Source organism: Aspergillus aculeatus (genome assembly GCF_001890905.1).
Source record: "Aspergillus aculeatus ATCC 16872 unplaced genomic scaffold ASPACscaffold_22, whole genome shotgun sequence".
Taxonomy (NCBI): Eukaryota; Fungi; Ascomycota; class Eurotiomycetes; order Eurotiales; family Aspergillaceae; genus Aspergillus; species Aspergillus aculeatus.
This window is the reverse complement of record NW_017962997.1, coordinates 217,556-232,883: the sequence shown is the minus strand read 5'-3', so window position 1 is coordinate 232,883 and position 15,328 is coordinate 217,556. Positions and strand designations below refer to the sequence as shown.

General features: G+C 52.5%; 6 protein-coding genes across 6 annotated transcripts; 1 reads left to right on the top strand and 5 right to left on the bottom strand.

The window, feature by feature from the left end:
- Nucleotides 1-213: 213 nt before the first annotated feature.
- Nucleotides 214-1,249, bottom strand: ASPACDRAFT_64687 (RTA1 domain-containing protein; the record flags this gene model as incomplete). The annotated part of the gene is made up of 3 exons (XM_020204020.1): nucleotides 214-713; nucleotides 781-1,023; nucleotides 1,081-1,249. 3 exons carry the CDS (start codon nucleotides 1,247-1,249, stop codon nucleotides 214-216), a joined length of 912 nt encoding a protein of 303 aa, XP_020051420.1.
- Nucleotides 1,250-3,220: 1,971 nt separating this feature from the next.
- On the bottom strand, nucleotides 3,221-4,831 carry ASPACDRAFT_127577 (putative histidine acid phosphatase). The gene is made up of 2 exons (XM_020197037.1): nucleotides 4,114-4,831; nucleotides 3,221-4,046 (listed from the first exon to the last, which is right to left on the bottom strand). Exons 1-2 carry the CDS (start codon nucleotides 4,714-4,716, stop codon nucleotides 3,327-3,329), a joined length of 1,323 nt encoding a protein of 440 aa, XP_020051419.1. The 5' UTR covers nucleotides 4,717-4,831; the 3' UTR covers nucleotides 3,221-3,326.
- Nucleotides 4,832-6,566: 1,735 nt separating this feature from the next.
- On the bottom strand, nucleotides 6,567-7,726 carry ASPACDRAFT_64685 (uncharacterized protein; the record flags this gene model as incomplete). Its single annotated transcript, XM_020204019.1, has 2 exons — nucleotides 6,567-7,628; nucleotides 7,682-7,726. 2 exons carry the CDS (start codon nucleotides 7,724-7,726, stop codon nucleotides 6,567-6,569), a joined length of 1,107 nt encoding a protein of 368 aa, XP_020051418.1.
- A 960-nt stretch (nucleotides 7,727-8,686) lies between these two features.
- ASPACDRAFT_64684 (uncharacterized protein) lies at nucleotides 8,687-10,041 on the bottom strand (the record flags this gene model as incomplete). Its single annotated transcript, XM_020204018.1, has 2 exons — nucleotides 8,687-9,787; nucleotides 9,841-10,041. 2 exons carry the CDS (start codon nucleotides 10,039-10,041, stop codon nucleotides 8,687-8,689), a joined length of 1,302 nt encoding a protein of 433 aa, XP_020051417.1.
- Nucleotides 10,042-11,201: 1,160 nt separating this feature from the next.
- ASPACDRAFT_55418 (sulfurtransferase) lies at nucleotides 11,202-12,380 on the top strand (the record flags this gene model as incomplete). Its single annotated transcript, XM_020202993.1, has 2 exons — nucleotides 11,202-11,353; nucleotides 11,627-12,380. 2 exons carry the CDS (start codon nucleotides 11,202-11,204, stop codon nucleotides 12,378-12,380), a joined length of 906 nt encoding a protein of 301 aa, XP_020051416.1.
- A 385-nt stretch (nucleotides 12,381-12,765) lies between these two features.
- On the bottom strand, nucleotides 12,766-15,209 carry ASPACDRAFT_48181 (uncharacterized protein; the record flags this gene model as incomplete). The annotated part of the gene is made up of 4 exons (XM_020202082.1): nucleotides 12,766-13,360; nucleotides 13,408-14,144; nucleotides 14,189-14,713; nucleotides 14,799-15,209. The coding sequence occupies 4 exons, from the start codon at nucleotides 15,207-15,209 to the stop codon at nucleotides 12,766-12,768; spliced, it is 2,268 nt and encodes a 755-aa protein (XP_020051415.1).
- Between the last annotated feature and the right edge of the window lie 119 nt (nucleotides 15,210-15,328).

The following is a 15,328-nucleotide window of genomic DNA, read 5'->3' as shown; positions in this document are numbered from 1 at the left end:
TGCTTATTCCGCGATATACACGCTCGGAGACGTCATCAACTCTTTTTTCCCAATCATGGGGGTAAGCGGCATAGATTTGAGGCTGGGAAATGAGTCCACTATATCTGTTATCTATCCTGAGATGTGATACTATAACCCGAAACCAGTATACAGAACCATCTCTCTAGCAGAAATCATACACGACATATAGTAAGTCGCCCTACTACATTCCACTCACCCCAGGTATATCTTACTCATCTGCACATCATTCCCCTCCTCATTAAACGCCATATCCATCTGATACACCTTGCGGTTCAACAACAACACACGCGAGGGATGCCATACCGCCATCACCACCATCCCCAGAAGCATGGGTAACGCATCAAACACATACGCAAACACCTCATGCCGTCCCAAATACCCGTCGCTACCGGTGGTCCCAGCACTTGCGTACTCCACGAGTCGGTACACCGAGCGCACCAGGATCATCGCGCTGGCGAAGTAGAGGGCTAGCAGGGTGGTCTCCCAGGTGGCGTGGAACCAGCCGTCGGTGGCGATGCATGAGGAGATGGATTTTGAGGAAGGACTGCGGTGGATGCGATAGTGGAAGGTGGTGGCGACGAGGACGAAGACGGTGAAGAAGATCAGTTGGATGACTAGGCCGGCGATGATGACGTTTTGGCCGGTGGTAAGGGCGGAGGGGTCGGTTGTAGTGTGAGTGAGGATCGCGCCGCCTTTTTCTCAGGGTGTTAGGTCTCTTGAAGGAGGATGAGAGATAAATGCAGGAAGAAAGGGGCTTACCTGCTCCTTGGATTAGAAAAGATATGATATCCCCCGCAACAAAGATCACGGTGAGCCAGCGCGTCGGCACGGAGCTGAGCTCTTCTTTGTTGAGGTAGAAGATCAATCGGCCTAGTGTCATGTATAGAGTTGCTGCGTAGAGAGGTGGTGCAAGGAGAATGAATAGCGTCTGGATAGTGAAGATGGAGAGGTTGCTTGTATTGTTGTGCGCTCCGGCACGCGCGATGTAGCCGATCACTTCGACTGCATTCGCTTGATTAGCGGCATCGCCTACGATGCTCTGCTGCTGAAGACACTTACATAGTCCGCCCAGAATGAAGCAGGTGAAATACCACGCTTGCGCTCGGGCCAATTGGTAGACATGGCAGGCGGTTATGGCAATGAAGAGTAGAACGAAAATGGCGGCGGCAGCGACGGAGGGATTGTAGTTGTAGAGCTCGTATGAGCCATCCGCGCTGGAAGAACTCATGTTATTATCGATTTCTAGTTTGTGTAGACCCGCTGTATCGGTACGATGTAGGTCAATCGACCTGGAAGATTGAGCTGCGAGCGATGCGCGGCGCGGACCCGGAGACAGCGATATTTACAACAGGAAGAACCATGACGATGATAAAACCGAGAAGTCAACTCTGCCTTGCAGATCAATGGCATGTGTTTGTCGCATTCTGAAACTCACACTGGCGTTGCTTGTTGTTGGTCTTACTCAGATACGCGATCCTCAGACAATTAGCCCCCAAATTGACGGGCAGGCCCCATCTGAAGGATGTAAATGGGGCCAAATCAAGTATGCGATTGGTCCCTGCGTAGACCCATGGGTAGACTTAATGATCGGCTCGCGGTTCTTGAGGCTCTTTGTCAGGGACTGCGGTCGCAAAAGGCGTCTAGCCCATGGGCTGTCCCGTGTGGGTAAGGGTCTGATTATAAGGGTCATCCAACTGGGCTGTGCACTGCATGTAGAATTAGTGATAAGATCACAGGTTGGATTGGTGATAATGCCGAATTGGCTTTTGCTGTAGGTTTGCTTCTTGAAACTGCATTTCGAGTAGCAAGGAATCCTCGCGTTGAACGTGTGCAGCGTGGCCGACAGTACCAGAAAGGATAGCGCGAGTGCAGAAGGCAAGTATATTCATAGGGATAACCGATGGAAAGAGAGTAATCACAGCTTCATAAGTTGTCAAACACACCAAACAGATCAACGCTCCAAAGTACGTCCAAGTAGACCGGCCATTCACTAACTCAGCATGTACCTTCCCCTCCAGTCATCAACCCAATCCGCAACACCTCGTCCCCAAGAATCTCACAGCCAACTTCAATCCCCACTAGTTCTACACAGAGACCACCCTCGATCTCTTCTTCCCAATGTTATCCTTGAATTCCTGGATTCATTCCAAAACCTCCCCTCATAAGAACGGGAATCTTCAGACCTTCTTCCCACCGTAAGTCTTCACCTTGCTCCCGTTAAATCTTCAACAGCAATCTCACATTTCCCAGGGGTGGGGCCTTTCCCGGCCCCAGGTGGGCTGTGCGCCGGTGGGCGTTTAATGATCCGTCTTATAGACAAGGTAATCTATGCTGGTTGCATGTCATTGTCGCTTGGATTATGGTCTGCTGAGTTGAGGAGACGATTAATCGGTTCGTGTCTAGGTGCTTCCCCCAATGCTACGTTTTGACCGGGCCGCGTCCCATGTCTCGCGCGAATAGACAGCTCAGATTTCCGGGGGAAAAGGGCAAGGAGAGAGCGGAAACCTGATTCTGATTCTGGTCAGAACTGATGAGGACGATACTCGTTTCTATCAGGTGGAGGAGGAATGGGGCGTCTTGTACGCAATGAAGCTCGTGTTCGACGCGTGCTACAGCCCAGAGGTCATCTGAGTTGATGAGTTGACACGGAGCTCTCAGCACCTGTAAGTACTGTGTAACATGTCTGCATCGGGTTCACTGGCTAACGCCTCTGGTAGACGTTTATGATGATGCCAATCTAGCACTCTCATTTTTTGCACACACATCTCATCGGATCACCCCTCGGGCACTGGCTAACCTTCAATCCACGTGTATCGGTACAGCACAATACATCTCAGCTTGCTAAAGCTGAAGATCCCCCGGAAACCAAAGTGGACTCATTGTGAACATCATCTTCGAAGATTGTTTCAACAGGCAGGATGATTCCAGATTTCAGTCGGGTGCCTGCATGCACAAACCCAGTCAAGATAGATTGCGAGAACGACGGGCCTGTCACAGGTCTAATTCTCGCAGAGACGCAAAGGTCTTTTGGTGGCTGAATAGCTGACTCTCTACTTTGATTGCCCGCTGCAAGGCTTGGTTGGACTGATCGTGAGCATCGACAAGATTAACCCCGATTTTATGACGTGATTCGATCCGCCTAGATATTTCCGTACATATGATATAGTATGATATCCTCATTAGGGTAGGAAACTACGGGGGTGAACAAGGCAAGAGTGGTCTGCGAAAGTATAAGGAAAGGGGCTGTATATTACAACTATATCAATCATTACTCATAAAGCCCAACACCCACAAACCCAGCCAAACTAATTATAAATGCTCAAGGTATCAACAGCCGACCCATTACCACAGGCCCCTCCAAAGTCACCGTACAGCTCCTCTCTCTCCTGCATGAACTTGCTGAACCCCTCGCGGGAGCAGCTCTCACCCGGACCATCGCGACAGCCCACCAGCGGCTGCGGTGCCGAGTTCACCAAGACGCGGTAGTACTCCGGGCTCTCGTAACCGGGGACATCACACTCCAACCGCTCGATGGCGATGTTGCCCAGGAATGGAAGGATGTGGCTACTCTTCCAGGCGCGGTTGTAGTTGACCTGGTCGAGGGGCATGGTAGCGTTGATGTCGTCCGCGCCGGTGAAGGCGCTGTTGTTGAAGAGGCCCAGCGCCGTGACGACCGTGGGCGGGAGCTCGCGGTGGGTGAACGACACATACAGCGTGTCGCTGGTGTTGGTGGTGCCGGAGACCATGGCCCAGCTGGCCTTGGCCCAGGGGAGTCCGATGTGCGGGCTCAGCGGGCGGCCGTACCCCGTGTTGTAGAAGTACATGATGTCGTTGGCGTACTCGAAGGCCAGCCACTCAGCCGAGGTGAACAGCGCCAGCGAGCAGAACGGCGACAACCCCCGGATCACCGTCTCGTAGCCGCACAGCTCGAACATGGCCGTCACGTCGTCGGCCGTGAAGTTGAACTTTGGGGCTAGGGTGTCGAGGCGCGCGATGATCGGGGTCGTGTAGTGGTCAATGAATTCCTGTACCAGTTTTGGTTAGCTGGGTCGGAGGTGGGGAGTGGTGTGAAAAGGGATGGCAGGAACAAACCTGCGACTGGTCGCTGCCGTAGCTGGAGCTGTAGGCCGGGCAGGCCTTGTATGGGGTCAGAGAGTCCGCGCCCGTCGACTTGGACTCGGCCACCTGGACGAGATCCAGTGCGGCGGACTGGTTGTTCGTGTAGCCGTTGATGAACCCCTCGGCGGACTTGACGGTGCGGTCGGCGGTCGAGGTCCACACCTTGTCCGCGCGGAGAGTGGGGTAGTGCTGGTGCAGTTTCCGGCCCAGAGTGGTCGCTTCCTGCACGCCAACGCGGGTGATCTTCTCGAGGTGCTCCTCGTCGACGGGGGCAGTCCAGTTGCGGAGGAAGGAGAGCGCGCCGGTCGATTGCCAGTCCTGCGTGGTGTTCCGCAGCTTCTCGACGAAGGGCTCGATGTACGACTCGTAGTCGAAGTCGTTGGCGTAGATGGCGGCGTGGCGCACCAGGTATGCGGCGCGTGTCACATTGCAGCCCGGGTGTGGCTTGGGGTCAATGGGAGGGTCCTGAGGGGCATAGTATGGTGTGATACCAGCCAGATGGTGCAAAGGGTTGAAACCGAATCCGGTCGTGGCTGTAGCGAGGGTGCTGAGCGCGAGGATGGTGAAGGACTTCATGGTGGACGGGGTCGAATAGCCCGAGTAGGGCTGAATATTCGTACTGCGGGATGGTTTCTGCTGCACTGCACATTAATTGAGTGAGAGGTTAGCAACCTATATAGGTTCCCTGGTTACTGCAATCATGGCAAAAATAAAAGTAGCACAGGGTGTTTTACCTATTACATCATGGCCAGGCACCCCAGTGTCTCCAGATCCAAGCGACGATGCAGTCATGGGCCAGCTCCATACGTCACCGATCTGCCGGACATCCTTGGAGAAGCGCCAGGGCCCAGGTGGAGCCCATCCGGCCAATCCGCGCCGCGATGCGGCTTTAAGGGTCGCCCCGGCAAGAATTTAGCACTGAGTCGGGGAGAAGGTAAATCGCTGCAGGAGCGGCGGAGCGATAAATTTAGCCCACGAGCCATGTCGTGGCTAAGTGGCTGTGGCCGACAAGTCATCGATCATGCATACTCAGAAGCAGAAAGTGAGAGTTTGTTGATTTTCTCCCTTCGGTCGCTATGTCATCGGACAGGAAGCTTGTCACCGACAAATTGGTGGACCGTTCCGGACTCGCCAAGTTCTGCCGGCGTCTGGGCATTCTCCGAACGGATAATGATCGCCGTCTCGTCAGGCCCATGACATAAGGTTGTAAACAACCAACATCACTTCGAGAAGACTCCTGCAGCATGAGCCGAGAACCGACTGAGCTAACAAGTAGACATTATCTTGGCTAGAGAATCACTGAGACTTCAGTCGATGTGCTTGGCATTCACTGCACGGACTCAACTTGTGCTTAACCAGCATGAGTGCAAATTGTCCTTGCGCAACCTGCCTGGTTCGAGGGTCGCATTGTCGCACCCAAACAGACCGTGTGGCATAGAAATTAGGGTCAGCCCAGCCTAGATCTAAAAATATTCTCGTCAGCATCTTGGTCTCGGGAGTAGGATATCGCCTTACAAGTGACATCGATGAGCGACTTTGCAGACTCGCGACCTGAATTTCGCGATCAAATACAGCTTGATATCGCTATATCATGGAAAAAATATCGATAGTGGACCTTTGTTGATCTGAATTAGGCACCCACATGGTTGAAAAGAGGTACTGGTGGAAACAGGGAGATGGTGGGCGATCGTACTGAGCAGAGTGAGGTTGACACGACGAGGTTTGTGGGCGGAGAAGCCAGCAGACAGCACGTCTCGTGACTTCTTTAAACTACGGATCGGTCCAGGCTTGTTCTCCTTAATTCAACAATGACAACAATTCAAATTAGTTAGCTAAAATCATTTTGATGGATCTTCAAGCTTCGAGCAAGGTAAGGAAATTTGACTCAAAAGACATCGCATGTAGACAGCCAAATTGAACGATAATGAAAATCTCAGCCCGCGCAATATCCTCTTCCCAGCCTAGATTCCTGAATAGTGTGTTTGGAAAGCGCTACTGTCAAGAGCACTGCGTAGCAGTTTTCCTGCTTTCTCCCCATGTATCCAGGAAACGTAGATTCTAAACTATTCCTCCCTTGGAAGCAGATTTCTCATAGGCACCTCTTCTTCAGGTTCGATCTGCTGGGACGGCAGGCTCAGATGTGGCAAGCCCAGGGCGGCCTATCGACGTACTTTGTACTCGAATTCTTTCATCAGTGGACGCATCCCAGCCGCACTTCTATTCGCATCAACATGACGCAGCAGACGGGCAAAGGCTGGAAGCAATTCCTTTGGAAAGACTCCTGGATAAAATGTTATGTCTTCGCACACAGCGACCTCGACATCGCCCGACAGATCAACATCAGGCCCCTTGATATCAGCGAGCTCATCCTCAGAGGATTCGTCGTTGGATTCATCCTCAGAAGAAACGTCACCAACAGTCCCAATTTAAGTATGGGCGTAGTTTCCAGTCTCCTTCACGGCAGTACATCTGTGCACCCTTAAGTACACGAGATGCGGTAGTCGACTCAAGAGCGACAGGAGATCACGCCAGCGGCAAGAGTAAGCAATGACTATGGACAACTCCACTCGTTTTATTGTCTGCCTAGCCTGCGTTGTAAGGAATTTGAGGACATGAAGCGATACTGGCACGTTTTCTAGAACAAGTGTTTCGAGGTGAATTGAGGGAGCCTGCAGGGCAGTCATCGCTCCTCGGGGCGATGACACGGAATCGCGGGGTGTTGACAGCGAATCGCGAGGTGGTGACTCGGAATTGCGGGGTGTTGACTCGGAATCGCGGTCAACATCATTTTTCAGAGCACTGACAAACCACGCTGTGAAGTCGTGACCGGGTGATGGTGATCCATCACCACCTGAGAACGAATGGCCAGGCTGGTCAATCCACAAACAGCGAATCTGTCGCATTAGCCGTTTGACCCGCTCTCGCGAAGCCCCGGTTAGCTCTGGGACAATCCTCGGGTAATTAGGCAATTTGTAGACTACAATCATGAAATTTTTCAGCTTTGGGAGGTCTGTCCTCATAACAGCTTCATAGAGAATGCTATGTTGATTCTCTGAACACCACGAAGAGAAACACCAGAACACCCACCTCAGAGTCTCAAGGTTTTTCAGGCGGGACAAAGCAGTGATGAATTCCTTCTCAAACTGCTGCTTGCTTCCTATAATGAATCGAGAAAACTCCCCCACAGAATCTTTCAGGCAGTGGCAGATCTTGAGCTGCAACTCTCGTGCATGGATTGCATGTGGGCTTCGACAAATTGCCTGAAATCTCCGGAAAGCAGCTGCCTTTCCAAGACCCAGGCAAAAGGAGAGATATCTGAAATAAAGTGGTGAAGCAAGCGCGGAGAAAGTTTTATTAACCAGTCGCAGATTGCCCACATCAGAACCATGGTGACCATACATGGAGGAGCATCTCAACCGAGAAGACGAATCATGGAAGCTGCCTGCCGTGATTGGGTGCGAACGCCCCACCCCGACAAAGGACACGATCTATAGTCCGCAGTCAGTGCTGAATGGTTTATCGGGTCCAACAAAGAGCTTACCATGGCATTGATCTCAGCTGGGTGATCCATGATCGTGGTTGCCATTTTCCTGCGATGGGACCAGGCGTGGGCGATGAATGTCGGCGAATCTGAACTCGCCCGTCAAGCGTGGCGAAGGGGCTGGGTCAATGTTCGTGGGGCTTTCACTCGTAGATAACGGGCAGGAAGAGGTAGGAAGGCTGTGAGGATGTTGAAACGCGGCTACCACCCTGGTTGATTTGTATGTGGTTTGTTGGGAGTGGGGGACAAGGAGAGACACAGAAAGTTTATCGTGCCAAACGACCGACAAAGGAAATCGCTTTTCCTGCGCTAGAAAGCCAAAGTGGATAGGAAAGTAGCTTGGTTTAAAGAAAGAAATCAGTGTGCGGCGATAAGAGGGAAGTGCAGAGATGATGAAGTAAGAGTGAGGTATAAGATAGTAGAGTGAATGGCTGACCCTACTACAAACGGATCGGCCTTCCAGGCGCGTCAGTTGTTGGTTGCCAAGGATGTCGCACGCCGACCGATTGATGAAGTTCTTGAGCAAGAGAATGCCTTCCTTTGGAGAAAGCGGCCAGTCTGCGGTGGTGAAAGAAGAAAACTTGAGAAATGATGAAGCTAGAGTGGGTGTGTGTTATGGTAGCGAGGCGTGTTACGGTGGTGACCTTTTGAAATGGTGGCCTTACCATAGATGAGACGGTTCCCAGGCACACCAGTCGGACTCGCCTTACTGAGCGGATGTTTCTCCGCTGGAACAGAATCACTAAAAAGGCAATATAGAAACAGTACCTAGTAAGTACCTGTAAAACATTGATTCAGACTAGACCAGATTTGACAAACATTTTTGAGGGCCAATATCAACCGGTTGCACTATTTCACAGTCTCCCTAATCGACTTGCATAAGCCCAAATCAATGGAAAATTTGTCGAAGACCCCTTTAGCACCGTCCCAAGCCAGCAGAGTGACTTCAGAAACACACTCAAGTCCGAAACACCACAACCGAAGGACAGGCTTTCCGCAGGCAAACTACAGAATCTCCCAGAGAACAATGCGCTCCATGCCCAAGCCCAGCCGGTTCGCATTGACCCGACACATCAGCGCGCGGAGCGCATACGCCGCCTCGGTTTCGCTCACCTCGGGGCCATGCGGCGTCAGCACAGGCGGATCGCGGTGTCGACTCGCGCCCTGGGCCGAGTACGCGCAATCGAGAATCCGGAAATTCAGCAGGCCGGGAAGCTGCACCAACGTCCACAGGACCCGCTCCCAGGTGCAGCTGTGCAGCGCGACGCCCGTCAACTCGACGGTGTGAAGTGTCTGATAGGATAGGCTGAGGAACCGCCCAAACGTCGCGGCCGACAGGCATACGCCTTCCAGTCTGAGCACGCGGAGCTTGGTCAGGTGCTCGAGGTCCGCCCAGTCGAGGTCCAGCACCCCGCCGGAGGATCGGATGGTCAGGCACTGGAGGTTCGTCGAGCAGTGGACAAGCCAGAACATCCAGGCTGAGAAGCTACGGTTCATGACCAGGGCTCCCGCCGGCATGGGAATGTCGTGGAAGCGGTAAGTCGGGATCGACACCTCCAGGTTGGTGAGACGCGGAAGGACGTGCGATACGTCTCCGTGGGCCATGGAGAACGCAAGAGGGAAGAAGCCTGAGTTGTCTTCGATGACGGGGAAACTGATGCGGAGCTCGGTCAGGTACAGAAGCGGCAGTTCGTAGAGCGTGCGCATGACGATGTTGCAGATATAGACCATTTCTCCGGGGGTCAGGGACTCGCGAACTTGGTAGTCGTAGTTCAGAGCTCGGACGTTGGGTAGTTTGCGCAGGCAGGGCATCACGCCGCTGGACAAGCCGATTGTGGTTGCGATGTCGGCCCGAAGAACATGGGTGTTGTAGTCGCTGTTGGTCAGATAGACAAGCAGCGGAAATGGTCGGGGAACCCCGGCGCGTGCTGCGTTGATTTGGATGTGTCGGGCGAAAAGAGGTGAGATCCGCAAATAAAAGCTTTTGTTCAAGGCTCGCAGCTCTCGCAATTTCCGGGCGCTAGCCTTGTCCATGCCTTTATCTAGGAGTTGGACTGTTGGCCCGAAGAGCTCTTCCTCGATGTCTTCGACGAAGTACGAAGCGATCTAGAACACACATTAGCTTAGATCGCTTGGGGTTTCTGCAGGTAGGTGCTTACCATGTCCCATATCTCGTTGGGTAGCCTGGGAAAGTGACATGATATCTTGTTCGGCTCATTGAGCTTGTTGATCTCGTCAAGCTTGTTTGTCTCATCCAACTCATCCATCTCGGTATCTTCCTCACTCGATCCTGACAATGCGATCCGTCCCAGGGCATCATGAGGCAATCCATCTATGGTCGCTGCATAAGGCGTCAACATTTTGAGACGTTCTTCTGCGCCCGGTTGTGGTGGCGAGAATATGTTCGAAAAGATCGATTGCTGAACAAGCAGAGAAGAACTTGCTTAGGAGTCCTCTGCTTTTGCTTCTGCTTTATCAAACTCAGAAGCGCGCAGAAACGCGTTAGTAAATTTTTTCACAACAAGGACACTGGAGATAACCGTCTCACAAGGTAGCAAAAGTGTTTCCTTGGGGATGAAGTAGAATGAAGAACGCGTACCTACTCAGGATAACAAGCCAAAGCAAGTGTAGGATCGATGGTTTCAGTAAGACTGACTTTTAAAGCAGTTCAGAATCAATAATCTCAGTAATGTGTTAAGAAGGGGTCAAAATCGATGATCTCAGTAAGATTCTTGGATCAGTTGAAGATCGATAGTCTCAGTAACACTTTGAAAATGATCTAAGACTGACGATCTCAGTGATTTTCATGAAACAGATCATGCCTGTAGGAGAGATGAAGAGTTAAAGAGATGAAGATTCAAAGATGAGAAAAAAAGGACAGATGAAGTGAGAGAAAAAAGACCTAATGTGCGGGTGTATATTCATGGAAGCTGCTACAGCGCAGACATTCACTATACTAACTTCCCAGACTTCCCTAGTATAGCAATACAAATAATTATTTTTTTCTCAAAAGGTGAATTTACTCCCCAGTCATACTCCCAGCCAGACTGGTATCAGGCCTTGGCCATACTTGCACTCTCCAGAACCTACCCCTATACTCATTCCATCGATCAAGCTGGGGCGGAGGTATATATCCTTATACTGCATACAACACAAATCTCACAGAGACTGATCCAGAGAGTAACCTGCTTAAAGCAACCAAGCCGGACCAGAACAACTCCGTCTTACAGTAATAGAAATCACTAACCTCTAAAGCACCCCTCAAAACAACCCAAAGCAAAAACCCCCAACCAAATGATGAACTCGACAAAAGCAGAACCAGGCACAATATGCAGTGCACCAAGCAGATTTATGCAGGCTGACTAATTATATCCACAATCCCGCCCCGAAGGAGAAGGACGAAGGCGCGGGCCCAGACTGGTCCGTCCGCTCCGGCATTACATTCCGACAACTTGAGCTCTAAATTACACGCGCCCCCCCCAAAGCCTCACTGCGTACCAATCCATCAAAGCCAAAAGAAATGACAGACCCCTTCCCCTCCTACCTCATCACACCCGCAGAATACCACAATGTAGTCACCACAACCAAGACGGCGAGGAGGATCATCCCCTTGGCAGCAGGGCGGCCGGCGCTTCTGCCGGCGTTCGAAGCCCACCACCTCCCTGGCACGAAGTACGATACCCAACCCTCCTCCACCACCACCCAGACTACCGGTGTTGCAGCACGGCGATGAAGACGAAGAAGCACTTGCACTTCGGCATAAACTAGCTACACACATCTACCTACTCTCTACCTCACTAGCTACATGAAAGATGCTGCCTGCCACACTGCCCGCAAGCCTTCTCACACGTTGGGCCTATACCACCTCCTCACCCACTACCTTGTCCACGCACGTATCCCCAAACACGTTCATACACCGTACCAACTCGCATGCCACAAACACAGATTCTTTGATCAGTCGATCATCCGCGATACTACCTCCCCCTACCCCCTCATGCTCCCTACCGCCGAAGCCTTTGCCGCCGCCATGACAGCCCTCGACATCCGGCCCGCCGACATACTCGTCGTGTACGACGCATACGAGATCGGAACCTATAGCGCGCCGCGCGTGGCATGGATGTGCTCGTTCTTCGGCCACGAAGCGGTGCATGTCCTGAACAACTTCCGCGTGTATGTGGATTTGGGATACCCGGTGAGCTCGGGGGAGATCTCGAAAGGGGATGGAATCCCAGGAGAGCCGGGGGATGCGTATCCCATCGCGACGATCCCGGATCCTGATAGAGTGATCTCATATGAGGAGGTCAAGGGGTTAGTTGGGGACGAAGAGGTTAAGATTGTGGATGCGAGAATCGCGGGTCGATTCAATGGGAAGCAGAGTGAAGAGGACACCAGCTTGCGGTCGGGACATATTCCTGGCGCAGTCAATGTGCCTTTGGCAAGGTTATTGGATGAAACGTCCAAGGTGATACTGCCCGCTCGCTCACTCAAGGACATCTTTGAGGAGGCAGGATTGTCCGTCGTGAAAGAGGTCCCACGGTCGTGGATTCTGACCTGTAACTCCGGCGTGACTGCCGCTGCACTGGATCTAGCACTCTCGGAAATCGGCGCGAAGGGCCCTAGAAGGTTATATGATGGTAGTTGGATGGAATGGACAAGGCGAGCCGAGGAAGAGCTGGTGGTCGTTGACACGAACAGCTGAGGGTCACTATCGATCGTTAGTCAATAAGATAATATGGTTTCGGCGGTGGCTACTGGTTCTACTATGCCAACGCGCATGGGTCCTGGCACGCCGTCTGCCAAGCTATCTTGATGGCCAGATGAACCCAACGAGCTGTAGCCTGCCCGCCAATGGCACTTTGGCAGACCTCTCAGAATGCTGAAGGCGTATATGATTTCGTGTTCTATCGATAACCGTTCTCGGCGAGTAATATGTGATGATGGCGTGAGTCGTGTATTCTCATCGCTCATTCATGATCATGCATCGTGTCTGACATGAAGCAAACAAAAACAACAACGCAAAGAAGAAATAAAGTAGACCACCCGTGTATCTAGTGGGGCGTATCCGAAAGTCGTCATGTACTGTGTCAGGCGGCCACGCTTACCTGCTCATCCGCTGTGCTGAGCCGATCGAAGGCTCGGATCAGGTTCTCTAAAGTTTCTCCTTGGAAGGCGCCGCCCTGAAGTCCATCCCTCGTCGGATGATGATGATGGACGACGTAATTAGCGGAGACCGATTGGACCTCTTGCTGGGTCCATAGCTTTTCGTTGAATTCCCGTAAGATGGACTGCGCCTCGACGGGAATCAACGTTTCGTCGGTGCCAGTGCTCAACACCAACTGGATCGTGCGCAAAAACGGTCGACATATTCGCCACGCTAGACCCATGTGCCAAAGACCTGACACGCAGCTTACTAGCACTTCGCGCCACTTTGAAGATCGCAGATTGGACGCAGCATGGAGCCCAATAACAAAAAAGTAGTGAACCATGACCACTGGTAATGATTTCCACCCGTGGCAAACACGGTACATTAAGATGATTGTTGCCATGGCATCCATGGCGTCTTCTAAGACTTGCTGCGGGTCGAATTGTGTCACAGCAATAATGGTTTCCTTGGTCGTAGTGGCTTCTCGGGAATTGAAAAGCCCACAGAGATTGACCACAGCCATGTGATAATATAGACTGCAGAAGTCAGTGGTGTGCAGGCTTGGAACGATTGGGTCACATACTGAAGGCATAAATTGTGGGGGGTTTTGTTCCTTCCTATCCCAAGCACGATCGGCAGAGTCCTTTCAAATGTGAGTAACTTCTCGTGGATTAGAGTGCCTTGTTGCCAGCTCGGAAGATCGACGCGGTGAGGCATCTGCGCCTCAAAACTCGAAATATCGTTGATAAGGATCAGGAGGTTGCGGCGGACGAAGACCCCTGTGTTCGCATAGGGCTTGAATGTCGGATATGTGAACGGATAAGGCGCCCATTGTTGATTGACATCTGAAAACAGGGCTTCTTCCTGCGAGAAGTAGTTCTCGGGGGGTGCTTTCCAGGGTGATGGTTTGCGCCCCAGTTGCATTGTTATTCTATCGGGCATCAGCACCTTGTATACAGCGTCATGCTGGAGGATGATCACTGACGATTGTACATCGTATATCCCGCAGGCAATGAGCTTATGTGCCCAGTGATTTCGCTTCGCTTCCGCCATCGAGTCGCTGTGGAAGACGGCCGACGAAGGAAGATGCAGCCCCAGCTGCAACGCCATTTGGCCACCATAGTAGATGTATTGCGTCCCGATTTTATCCTTTCCGGACGCGTTGAAAAACAGCCCTAGAATTAAGCTGGCTTGAACAGTGGTTAGACATGCTTTGTCCTTGTCCCGCTGCCAGAGACGACCAATCTCTCGGAACAGTCTCTTGGCAATGGACATCTCCTCCCTCCTATCCCATGGCTTCTCCAGGTCGTATGAATAGTGCTACTTTGGTCAGAAAAGGCTGACCGAGGGGTAGCAATACATACACACGCAAAAAAGAGGATGGCGTGCACCAGCAACGAGGAGCAAAACTGCGTCCTTCCGGATTGAAAGTCGGCAAGGAACACACTTGGCTCGATCAGATGCCAGGTAGGATTGTCCCAGACGAAGAAGAGGGAGAATAGATGCGAGGCTACCGGACTATCGACGACCGATGTCCACTTCTCCGCCGCCGTGACCGTATACGGGGGATGTCGACAGACCAGCTCCGCTTTGCCAGAAAGTCGACTGAGCCAGGCCCGCTGCACTCTGCCAAGGGTGACTCCCGGCCGTTGCGTTGACACCTGCTGGTCGAGATGCATGGCCGCATCGTGAACGGATGCGCTCCGCCGGATGGTCTCCACCACGGAGGGCAGGACTGCTGGATCACAATCGTGAACCACTTGGTAGATCTGATGCAGGTCCCGAAGCTGCCCCTGAAGCTCTCCCAGGGCTTGATCCAAGCTTTCAGGGTAATGAAGCTCCACGGATGGGGGCGCCTCCTCCTGAGACGGTGGAGCCACTGGGACTATCTGCAATCACACTGGTTCAGCACACCACCACCACCCCCATGATCAGTGACGACCGAAGTCAAGCCACAGGATATGGAAGCCTTACCTCCTTGGTTGCCCCTTGCGAGGGGATTGAATCCGTGGGGTCATCTATAGTATCATCGTCCTGGTTTGTGGGTCGAGCGGAGATGAGCTGGATCATTCGTTCATGGCGTCGGATGGTGCTCCGCAGCAGGGTGAGCTCTTTTTGCTCGAGGGTGCGTTTCTGTTCGGAATAGGTGCACTCGATGGCCAGGCCATCACACTGGATACAAGCTGGCCTGCCACCATTGCACTTAGCTTTGCGTTGTCTACACGGATCGCAGGCACGTGAGGTGCGTATGCGGGAGCTAGATAGTACGATCCGGGACCGATCTCGCGGGATCAGGACTTTGGCCCGGGAAACTCGATCGGACGCCCCAGCTGGTTGGCCAGAGGGCCCAGTGAGAGCGGGGATAGGGCCCCTCTTGGTGCGCATGTCCAAGGTCTTCGAGTTGACGATGAAGTCCCGATCGACTTTAGACAGTCATGATCGGTACGATCGGAGAAATCCAATTGGTAATCGGTGGGTTGTCAGTATGATCGTGAGGGAGCGAG

Coding starts and splice junctions, on each gene's coding strand:
- ASPACDRAFT_127577 (XM_020197037.1), bottom strand. CDS start 4,716: ATGAAGTCCTTCACCATCCTCGCGCTCAGCACCCTCGCTACAGCCACG. Junction 4,047..4,113: donor ACGGCAGCGACCAGTCGCAG/GTTTGTTCCTGC, acceptor AAACTGGTACAG/GAATTCATTGACCACTACAC.